General features: G+C 40.9%; 1 protein-coding gene across 1 annotated transcript; it reads right to left on the bottom strand.

Moving 5' to 3' along the window:
* Positions 1-1,124: 1,124 nt before the first annotated feature.
* Positions 1,125-11,256, bottom strand: cplx2a (complexin 2a). Its single transcript, XM_020931308.2, has 4 exons — positions 11,182-11,256; positions 10,272-10,352; positions 1,795-1,973; positions 1,125-1,325 (listed from the first exon to the last, which is right to left on the bottom strand). Exons 2-4 carry the CDS (start codon positions 10,300-10,302, stop codon positions 1,125-1,127), a joined length of 411 nt encoding a protein of 136 aa, XP_020786967.1. The 5' UTR covers positions 10,303-10,352; positions 11,182-11,256.
* Positions 11,257-12,421: the final 1,165 nt, after the last annotated feature.

Raw genomic sequence — 12,421 nt, 5'->3', positions numbered from 1 at the left:
TATCATAAGTGACTCGATCTTCCAGTAATTTTATATTTAATAAAATGTGACACTGAGAGTTCTGGCTTTATGGCTGAAATCTGTTGGCTATGTACTGTTGTGCAAACTACAGCACACTTGTCTAATTCATTTCTATTGAATCAACAAAACAAAACCCAGCAAATCTATAAATACAATACGCATACATATTTAATCTTTGTTCTTATACATACAACTGTGGAAACACACTCAAACTCAAAGCATTATTGCCTTATATTTTGCATGATACAAAACAATATCAGGGAGAGTGACTTTACATACTCACACAACAGACATGTCAAGACATATGGCATGCAAGACACTGAAGGTGGCAGAGTAAAAAGTACTGCTACACACTACTACACAACACTGACGTGAGGCTTCAGACAGTGTGCTAGGGAGATAGACAACACTATATACAGTACAACAAAGAAAGGGGTACTGCGTGTGCAAAACCTCAACAACGTCATGACAAAACACAAGATTACGGTAACTTTTAAAATATGGCTTATCGAGTTATCACATTATCTTTTATTATTTTAGACACACATTTAGTATTATAATAGTAAATGATTGTTTGCCCTGCTTGAGGCATATTAGCTATATTTATGTACAAACCAAGTGAACAGCATAATTTATATTTTTATGCATTTTTATAGCTGTGCAGCAATCAAGAGGGTAAAGGAGTTTAAATATCTCAGGCTACAACATGTATTTAGTCCCTCTGCTTGCTGTTAGCATTTAGCTAACATCTACCTGGCTCCTGAGTTAGCCTGACTAGCCTAATCTAACGGTAATATTTGTACTACTGGCTCAAATCTGTCTCGTATGGCCCTTTGTTGATTGGTGACATTTCTTAACTACATGGGTATCTCTACCCTCTCGGTTAGACAAAAGCAAAATGGACAAAACATGGGATAAAATAAATACATTTTAAATTATATACTCACAACAATTTTATCAGTGTGACAAAAAATGAACTGGGACTTTCAATAGTTTTAACAACTGTTTAGTTTGTTTAACCGACAGGGGAGATAAGTGTCAAAAAGCCCACCTTAGTGTAGACAGATTCAAACAATGTCATCTGTCATGTACAAAGAGAACACTCATTTGAGCCACCCAGTCACTTTTTCTTGGAGGGGGCCTGGCAGGTACTTGACTACGGTGTCCATGATGCTCTCCTCCTCCTCTTCGTCTCCGCAGCCTTTGGGGACCGCCTGTTTGGGTCGAGTCAAGCTCCCGGCAGCCGGTTCCTCTGCCGCTGCAGCAGCCTCTGCCTCGGCTTCCTCACGCTTTTTCAAACCATACTGTATGGGCAAGGGGATAAAATTAGTACCTTCATGGGTTCTCATAAATTAGTTTATTAATAAAACTATGATTTAACCAAATATAAAATAAGCATGCATAGATAGATGCAAGATAAAGGATTAAATAAATATTGTAATAAGTGCAAATACAAATTATACAATATGCTAACCTAATCCAACCACACTGTCTGGAACATTAGGAGGATCAGCACCATTAAACGGTATCGTCTCCAACCCTCCCCCTCCTTTTAAATTAGTTATTTGTTGCTCAAGACTTCTGCTGCATTATCAAGAGACAGAATGAAGGGGTCTGTCTATTTTTAGATTTTGATGGTCTTTCATACAGGAGACAGGACAGCTTTCATATCTACTGTTAACAGTAACAGTACTGGACAGTGCACCTTCACTACTGGAGCATGAGTTTCTCTTTGTTCCTTGTTTATTTGCAGTTCTTGTAGTGTTTACGCACCTTATCTCTGATGCCTTGCCTCATGGACTCTCTCTCTGCCTCCATTTTAGCGTATTTGGCCTTCCTCTCCTCCTCCTGCTGCCTCAGTGCCTCCTGTCTCTCCTCTTCTTTCTTGGCTGCGTCGGGGTCCTCCTCCTTCTCCTCTCCTCCCAGCATCTTACCCACATCAGGAGGGCCACCTTGGAGAGGAAAAGAAAGGTCAAAGTGAAGAACATAACAAAGCAGATAAAAACACATGAATCATCAAAAATGACTTAATTTCAGATGTTGGATTTTATCTCTTATATGACATTGACTTTCTTTTATTTATGTGTTTCATGGCATTTGTGATAGTGAATTTAGACTGAAATATGAAAATAAGTAAGTTGTACTTGGGGAAAAACATCTTGAACCAGGTCATTATACTCTATTCAAGTAATTTCAGCAGATTTAAATTTGATTGATCAGGAAATACATAACAAAGACAATTAAAATGAATAACACAGATTATCTGTGCAACTGTTGGTGGGTGGAATATATTAAGCAGCAAGTCAACATTTTGTCCTCAAAGTTGTTGATGTGTTTGTGAATCTGACAAAAGGCTTGGCAACTGAGTGATCTCCTCGCCAAAGATGCGGCTCGTGTGGGGTGTTCTCAGCTCTGGTCAGTATCTATTGAGACAGGTGTTGTGTGCTGGGTATAAGGGTCCATCTGAAACTAGGTATTTCCTATACTGGGCAGGTCTTCATAATGTGTCTGGTTTTATAGCACCTAAGTAATTGTAACATAAAGACTAAAATAAAATAAAAAAAAACATTATGGAGTAGGCTTGGTTCCAGGTTTGATGGCCAGCACACGCCATCATTCTGAACATTATATAATAATAATAATAATAATAATAATAATAATAATAATAATAATAATAATAATCAGCTCTACAGCCCTACTGTAGAGATAGATCATGGGTAGATTATTTACACAAAATGGCATTTGAGGATTAAACTATTACGATGCCAGTGATAACTAGAAAGCACCCGTCAGAGTGAGTCTAATTATGCATGTTGTTCCAGTTAGTGCCATCCATTCAAGACGAGAGGAGGATGGGGAGATGAAAGACAAATTAGAAGGAAGATAAAATATGTCCAGAAAATTCAGTCTGAAGAAACAGGGGATGACAAGAGAGAAAAATTAAGCGCAATGGCAGAGGACGGAGCATCTGAGGAGATACACAAACCGATACACAAAAGACTGTGGAGTCTGCAGCCGCCTGTGGTCCTGTTGTGTTTTCACTTATCAGCATAAAACCAACTAAGTGCTGCAAATGCGGAGTGGAAAGAGATGAGCACACGGAGATTAAATGAGAAGGTATAATTACGAAAGCATAAAGGGGCATTGGGAGCATTTGTACTTTTAAATTAAAAAATATATAACTAGTGGTTTTGAACGAAACTAAACTGTGAAACAGCATTAATTTAAACATACATGTACAAATGGATAAAATGCACTTTGTTTTTCATTTGGACAGTAATACAGAGTGAGCGTGAAGTACTCGTTTTGTGTATACTTTGCCTCTAATATATTGTTCGATTTGTGCAATACTTATTTGTGTGCGCGGGATGTGCATGACTTGATTTGTGTCTTGGGTGAGAGGGGTTTACAAGAGGATGAGTGAGTGCACTTATGTCACCAGCTTGGGCCTAATTACACACTGAACTGATGCTGATGCTGATACTGATGCTGACTCTTGCGTCATTGGAAATGGCATCATTCTTCCAACCAATACTGAAGGTGAAGGAGGAAATTCTGGGTCATGGGTACAAATCATGTCGGTGGGCTATGATAGCTACATAATTTAATTGATTCTTATGGTCAGACCAGTATTTTTGTGTCATAATTTGATATGTTTTGGCTACACTGTTCCGAGCTGTATTCCAGGTATGAGAAAGTTGGTAGGTCCCCTCATCTTGATTTACAGCAGTGCTTCTCAATTATTTTCTGTCATGCCCCCCCTAGGACGAATAAAACATCTCGCGCCCCCCCGCGTGACTATAGATAGTATCATTTGTCTATAAAATTGTTATAAGTACACCTGTGCGTAACACTGCCACCTTCTATGACGCCAACAACGCTCGCTGGTTTACTGAAGTAGCAGTCACAAAGCGGGATGATTGTCGGCAATATTCGGCACGTTTTCGCTGAAAAAACTCAAGCGGCTTATCAGAGTGATTGGGGTGTAATGTATTTAAGTGACCCCTTAATTTATTGGGCTTCATGCTGTCGGCTGCCAACATTTTTAGACACAGTAAGCACACCGGTCTTTCCTCGTCTCCCACTGTAGTCACAGTGAAGCCGAGCGCTACATACGCTTCGTCATATTTCCTCGTCTTAGCTTTCGGGAGATTTTCGTTTGTCTCTTTATCTCCGTCTCTCTCCGCCTGTCTTCTCATCCCTGTTAAATATGTTTTCATGGTGTCACTTGAGGGTCTGCTACACTTCGTGTCTACACTTCATACTCAAACTCTGTGCTGTGTGCAAAGCGCGCATGCTCAGTGCAAACAAAACTCCTACACCACCGAGCGAATGCTCCCTTCGCACACTCTGCCAATGAGAGCGCCACTGCCCCCTAATGTAGTGGAAGTGCAATTGCACTTTATTCTAAAGGCCCGTTCAGACCAAAGCGTCAAAGCGTCCACTTTCTATGTAAAGTCTATGTGGACGCGCGACTAGAGCGTCCTGCGTTTTTGCGGCGCGTTTTCGGCGTCAGCGCGGCGCGAATCTGGCGTCAGCGCAGGCGTCTTCAGCGTTTTGGCGTCAGCGGCCAAGACGCGCGTCCAAGGCGTCAGCGTCAAGAAGTTGAAAATGCTGAACTTTTCGCGTCAGACGCGCCGCGTCATTCAATCAGGGACGAGTATCCAGAGACGCAGCGACGTTATTACCAGGAAGAAAAACCCGAGAACCAGAACGAGAACCACAAACATGAACGGAGAATAAATATATACGCCACAATCACCGAGCCGATCGCGAGGACTACACCAGGACCGGACCAGGACTAAACCAGGACTAGACCGAGACTAAACAAGGACTAGACCGAGACTAGACAAGGACTAGACCGGGACTAGACCGGTATTAGACCAGGACTAGACCGGGACTGATCCAGTGTCATTAGCGGAGTGTAAATATAAACATGCCCCAGTCGTCGACCCGATCTCCTCCTTTGATGTTTTATGTCATAAAAACACTCTATCAGTCTGGTCTGACATTGTTTTCGGGAAAAGAGCGGGACCGGGCTCTTGTTTCCAGGGCAACGGACGCGCGTCAAGTATTTTTGTCCCGTTCGTCCACGGCGTCAAAGATGCGCGTCGGGGGCGTCTAAACTCAAATGCAAAGGCTCCAAATAGAGGCGTCAAGGCGTTTTTTGACGCTTTGGTGTGAACGGCCCTTAAGACAGTAAAAAAATCAAAATAAAAAATAAAAAAGCATGCTCCCCGAGGTCAAACGCGCCCCCTTGACGGAGCCTTGCGCCCCCCCAGGGGGGCGCGCCCCACTATTTGAGAAGCACTGATTTACAGTCTGGTGGGAAGAGGCCATCCGGACCTCGATGGCCTCCCTGATCCAATGTTTATACTTGTTGCTCTCTGACCTTAGCATCATCCCAATCGATTAGGTGGTTTTCCCTCAGTTGGAAATGGCAGACTTGAGCTCTCGTTGTTCTGCCTGCCGTTTAATGGCTCATGTGCGTGATATGTTGGTCTCGTTCACACTGTCTGGCGTTAAATACTCTTCCAGTTTCCCCTATGTAGGTTTTGTTACATGGCAAAGTTGGTATTTCATTCGGTGTTGCATTTGTGTCCTTGGCATATTCTGTCCTTGGGGTTTGATGTGCGGTTTGACTGGAGTGCTGATATTGTTTTTATTTTCCAGTCAAACCACAGCTGACCAGACACATCACAGCAACGTCGTGTGACAGTTCTGAGCAAGGCAGAGGAGTACATCCGAAACATGTCGAGCTATGACACAAAAACACAGGTCCATCTGACTGTGACAATCATTAAATTATGAATAACACCTAATGAACCTAATTGGACTATGATGGACACACACTTTTGGAGCGACCTTTTCCAGCAATTGCCAAGTAGTAAACAGGCCTATTTAAGAAGAATCCAACCCAGCTGGTGAATTGTTTTTGGTTTATTGTGGAATAGAAAAGGAAGAATGTTCCAATACAACTGTCTGAGCATGATTCATCACATGCCATAGCCAAAATAATAAAGAATTTTCTTACCCAAAAAGAATGGTTTGATCTAAGAGTTTATTGTTATCACTGAGTTCTATTTGTTTAAACAGAAAAAAGATAATGGCCCTTCTCTAATAGTTTCCATTTACGCAAATCCCTTTTTTAAATCCAAAATATAAAAAGAAAAGGATAAAATTTGACCTTTACACTGAAATTTCTCATTTGAGTTACATATTAGCATAGCGTTGATAATATTGCACTTTTGCTTCCTTGATAAATGTTAACAAGACTAGTGACATAAAAAGATGTATTCCTTTGCCTATTAAAGTAACTCATATCTTTTATATTTCAATGGCAGATGTATTCTTGCATGCAAAGGGATATCTGCGAAAAGAGTTGGGGTTTGCATAATTTATTCTTCCGAGCTTACCGTCAAACATTTATGTCCTATACAACCTCTTGCTCTGAAGGAGGGGCTGAAGGTCGCTGGTGAAGTGAATTTGATTTGCGCTTGTGTGTGTGTATGTGTGTGCGTGTATGTGTGTGTGTGTGAATGTCAGGGGCCATTCAACCGATGCAGACCAGGGCACTCTGTCAATCATATTAGTCTGCTTTTCAATGCAATTACAGGCACTTACAAAAGATGAAATGAGATGAGTGTTAGTCTGAAAATGTTGCGTTTTTCTAACTAAAAAGAGCCACTGTGTACATGTAATTTTGCAGTTTTGCCTGCCACATTGAAAAGACAAGATACAATGCCGGAGCTGCAGTGAATTAGATTAAAATTTTAATATGTTTTGTTTCCCTTCCAGTCTGTCACAATGCTTTATCCGGGACTAGTCACTTGCTACTAGAATCTATTTTAGGCTGAGCTGCTTTGCGTCGTCTTTCATTTGAGCTTTTCCCTTCTGGGGTCGCCTCAGAAAACAATTTATGTCATATATATAGTGTGTAGTGATTTACATAGTGTTTGATGCTTTACGTCAGATGCCCTTCTCTTAATATCATGGTGTGGAAAAGAATATAGGTTTTATTCAATATAATATCTTAGAGTATACTGTAAAGGTCATTCTGTAAAAACAATGTACAACAAATAGATTCATCTCTACACATCTTTCACAATTGCAAGATACAGCTTTGATGTACAGCAAAATATTACCATTAAGCAGTAGGGTTCATATTACTACATAAAAAGAAATGTACTGTAAAGAAGATTTGCAGGTTTTGGCTCAGTAAAAAAAGCATTTTTTTCTTAGTCATAGTCATAGCCACATATTATATGTAATTATTTTGTAGCCTTATAGCTCTACCTTACTGGCACAGTGTTGTGTTAGATTTTAGTCTTTTAACTGTTACTATTTATCTTAATTTTATTGCATTCTCCTGCTGCTCCCGAACTTCAGGTTGCAACACTGGAATTCCCCCATCGTAGAAAAAAGAAAAATTGTCTCATCATATAATATAGTATAGTTTTGAACATTTGTTACCATTGCACACCCAAGCTAATCCCTCTGTAGTCAGTGAGCTTCTTATTTGAATAAATGTAGAGACTTTTTGGCTCCCATCACAGTACATTGACTTTCCCATTGACAGACTGGTAACTGTTTTTGCTGATGTCGTCATGGTTCGACTGCTGCCTCAGGCTCCTGCAGCTTGATTGAGCTCCTCACCTTCAAACTGAAGTGTGCGTCACTTAACATTGTCATTTTCTGACAAACTATTTCAGCATTTAGGAGATTGGGAAGTGCTGAGTCGGCGCTAAAGCATTCAAGAGGAAAGGCAATCAGTGCAGAGAGAAAGTTTTATGGTGCCTAAATTTAAAGTCTGTTGGAAACAAAAGCACCAAACTGTTTAAATAGCTACATTTGAGCATTAGCACAGTGAAGAAGGTGAGCTGAACTGAGCGTAACTGATTAGCAAATGACAAAGTATATAATAGATTGATTATTCTTTTGACAAATCTTCTTTTCTTTTGTCACAGCAAATCACATGTGTGGAGTGATTTGCATTTTGATTTGGCAAATGTTTTACGCCAGATGCTCTTTCTGACTCAACCTTTTCTACTCAGGACTACATTGGCTTGTGACTAGTAGCTTGACTAAAATGGAATCCTTGATATTTGACATTTTGAAACTCTTATATTATAAATAATTTGAAGATAGTGGATCAGATTTATAAAATATATATTAAGAGAAAGTGGTTGCCTGTTGTAGATTTTTTATTTGATTAGGGCTATAGCTCTCCTGACAAGAGAGTATAATGGACTACTTTAAAAAGCCTTTCAGAAAATATATAGTCTCCATTTGTTTTTAAAATTGACTTTGAACATCTATCATAAAACGATTTGTCATTTGAATCGTAAACAGGAAGTGACCTCCTAAACAGTGATCACATGACCACTGCAGAAGCCGCAGACCATGGCAGGACACCTGACCTGCTGAATCACCCCTGTTAAACATCTCATTTTTTTCCAAAGCATCTGTAACTAAATAAGCCTTGGAGGATTCACTAATGCACTGACAGCATCCTCTCTCCACGCACTTCCCAACAGACACTCAGCAAAAGGTAGTGCCACTCCATGAAACCAAATCTCCATGTATTATTTTCCTATCCACTCCCCCAATATATACCATTGCACTATAGCACTGGCTTGGTTTCATAGTTCACCTTTGGACTGTGCATTTCATCAAATTCTAATTGAGATCTACTCATTTCTAAGATCATGTTTATGCATTGGTATTTTTAAGCCAAGCAGTTTTTGAGGAAAAAATGTGAATCAGTTATTAAAAGTTTTGTTTATGTTTACAATATTAATATTTTTTATGTTTATTATAAAGCAAACTAAAATCTAAACAAAAATTGTGATCATTCCATATATCTGCAAGCTCTTGTTTACTAGAAATTAATTACATCAGTTTGTAGAATAATCCCCAAAACAGAGCCATACCAAGTGAATGTGATCAACCGAAGAAAGTATTGATGTATTGAATGACAGCTTCTAACAATCAGATTGATGGAATAGGCGATTGATTATTTAGCTAATTGTTTTGTTTTTAATTATAGATATTCCCCAACAGTGCAAAACAGCCATCCAATGCATTGTCAGCATTTTCCAGTGAAATAGCCCTCAAGGCCCCAAAACCAAATGCAGCTTATTGTAGATACATTACAGCACTTCTTGTTGTCTAACAGTGACAAACAGCCAGGCCCGTAGGTCTCACCCGCCCCATGCTACCTCCATAATTAATCCCCTCTCTCCCCCATTTGTCCCGTATAGAGTATTGATAAAACATTACTGCTTATACACACGCAGAACACCCTATGCTCTCAAATTAATTCCCAAAGTCCACAGTTGTGTTGTGCAATGGGATGCAGTGGAGAGTTGATTTAAGAATTCACAGTGCAGACATGAGCCCAGGCGCTATGCAGAGCGAGCCAACGCTGCCATCCCCTGCATCCCAATGAGGAGCTGTGAGGGGGCTTTGCTTGAGCACCACCACACAAGTGTAACTGCCAGCGACTTATCCATCCAGGCTACATGCAGCTGACCAGTGAGTGAGAGCCTCTGCAGCACTGGAGCAGATCTATGTGACTAGTTTCCTCGCCCTCGCTGTCCTGAAGCCTGGAGCAAGACGGATATGTTTCAGAGCTATTATAGGCACTAATTAGGGGGCCAAAGATTATGATAATGCCCGGATTTAAAGGCTAAAAAGTCTTTGTGCTTGGAATTCTTCGCTTAAAACTCCTTTATTTTCACTTTTTTTTCTCCTTCACAGGTCGCTGGAGGAAACCATCTGCCTCATTTTGTGCAGTAATTAACATTTTGAATGTCTTTACATCAGATGCCCCTCCTGAAACAATCTTTTTCTATTTATCAGGACAAGCAGCACAAGAGCACTGCTGACCAGACAGTTCTCTTTGTTCCAAAACAGAAGAAAGATAATCTGTTATTGACAATGTAAGATTTTGACACTAAAATGAAAAAAAATCAATACACTCATTTTGTGGAAGCAGAAAAAAAATGTCTGGCAGAATATCTAGGTACAATAGCAGTTTAGTGGTCCCACAAGACTTCAATGCACCATAAACCACTTAAATTGCCTTTTCCAGTTAGATGAAAAAGCCATGTCTTTGTTCCATTAGCTTATCTGAGTCCACAGGACAACTACACAGTAATAGTGCGCGTGCATGGACGCAGCTCCCCTTTAAATCCTGTACACTGCAGTGCTGTTAAATCAACCCACAGCCCGGGCGGACCACTCACCTCCCAGCGCAGCTTTCATTACAAAATTCATGATGAAGCAGTTCTGTGCACTCCTCCTTCGGTCACGTTACAGGGGCAGACCTACGAACAAGGGGACAACACACAAAGCAATGACCGCATCGGTAAGGATATGTAATTTCATCAGTTCAGTTTTTATTTTTTTATTTACAAATGTTTATTTTGGATACGCTTCCACATTAGAATGATCAAATATATATCTACACCAGATTCTGCACTGTAAGTTTTAATAGAGCAAATAAAAGTGGGTTAGGTAAGGATTTTGTACTGTCCCATGTTACAACAAGGCACCTGTGTCCTTGATATACAACTACAGTCCACCTTGCTGCGCTTTATGCTGACACTGCCCACCTGCCTCATTAAAATAACTTGTGAGAGGAATACACATGAAAAGGAGCATTTGCTTGGTGAATTGAGGCGATGACCTTCATTTGGGGGAATTAGGATATTAACATCTGTGGTCCCAGGACAGTTGGGGTTTTATTCAGTAGAAGTTGTGGGACATTTACAGTAATGAAAAGCATCCTGGTGCAAGCTTAGGACTCTATAGCTGAATAGTCAAAGCTTGACAAAAACTCCTCAAAACTGCAGTGCATCTCCTGTTTTTCAGTTTGCCCCTAAAAAGCTCATATTGGCTCAAATGTTTTGTGGCATTGCTTCCATTTCGATATCCAGAATCTATTTGCCTTACGTGAACCCAAGCACTTCCTTCCAGTGCAGCATATTCTAGCGTTCAAACTCTGTCCTACTACACCTACGCAATACTTACTAGAAATAAACTAACCCAAGAAACCACTGGATCCATCTATGGCTAATCATATGCACGCCACACAAGTGCACCAAGCCACCCCGTCCCGCGCGGTTATCTTTGCTTCGTCCCGTGTGTGTTTACCTCGTCCGATCGCTGCTCCAAGTCCCTATTCCAACCAAAAAGCGCTTTGTCGCAGTGTTCCGGGCAGGCTCCTTGTTCTCATTCAGTGCGGAGAGAGAGAAAGCTGTAAGTTGTGAGTCTGCGAGAGGCGCTGCTGCTGCGTGCCTGCGATGCCGCTTGTGTCAAGAGCGCGGGCTGCAGCGGCGCGGGGAGGAGGAGAGGAGCACAGTGTTCCTACAGGACCAGCCGAGAAAGTGCACCACGAGGGAGGGCAGGGAGGAGGAAGAGGGGGAGGAAGAGGAGGAGGAGGAGGAGGTGGATGCACTCCGAGGGAAGAGGGGCCATCTTTTAAATGTCAATAAACCAAGGACTGTAAACAACACAGGCGCACGAATGAGAAAGACAGAATAGCGCAGCAAACAGTGTAGCCTACCAACTTCATTACAGGTTAGGCCTACTTTAGATAGACACTGGCTGCCATTGTAGGCTATTGGTAAAACATTGGTGAGGGTACAGATATATTTCTTAAAATTTCATATAATCTAAGCTAAACAGTTCTGGTTTGGATCACAGGTGATATATATATATATATATATACTTTTCATTGTCCCTTCTATGTAACTTTAGCAGCCGGCGAGACTACAGATGTCTAAAATGTCTCTTATTTACTTGATTGACATTAGCTATTACATAACCAAACATTTTAGAGACAACAACATGATTTTCACACTAAATTGCAATTCCCCAGCCCAAAATGCCCAGTAAAGCGTAGCCTATAACAACTCCAAAAACAACCTCTCTCTTTATTAAAAATGGAGCAACATCTGCAGCTTAATTCAAATACTCTTCACATTGAGCACTTCAGCCTCTGTCTCTATCATCCAGCGTCCTTGTTCTAAAATAGGCCTCTTCTCCCAGTGTGCGCACTTAAATGTCCTTGGGTTTTTTTTCAAAGTAACATTGCCACATTGTGTAGTGGCAAGTGAGCAAGATAGCACAAAGCTCAGAAGCTCACAGTGGACCATGGGGAGCTTAACTGCTGTTTGCCCCATCAATTAATCACGACATGGGAGGCAGTGTCCAGCCAGCACACTCACACTGCATCTATCTCACTGTTAACAGCACAGACACTTGGAGAGTGCACTTCCACGCCAACACTTAAGCCTTTCTGCTATATTTCTGTTTTATATTATGCCTTAACCCCACAACTTTAGCATCATTTTATCCCATAATATATTTAGATTACATGTGGTCTATAGGC

The sequence above is a fragment of the Boleophthalmus pectinirostris genome, unplaced genomic scaffold (assembly GCF_026225935.1).
Source record: "Boleophthalmus pectinirostris isolate CB_2022bp ecotype Guang Dong unplaced genomic scaffold, ASM2622593v1 HiC_scaffold_22, whole genome shotgun sequence".
NCBI lineage: Eukaryota > Metazoa > Chordata > Actinopteri > Gobiiformes > Gobiidae > Boleophthalmus > Boleophthalmus pectinirostris.
This window is presented reverse-complemented; position numbering and strand designations above follow the sequence as displayed.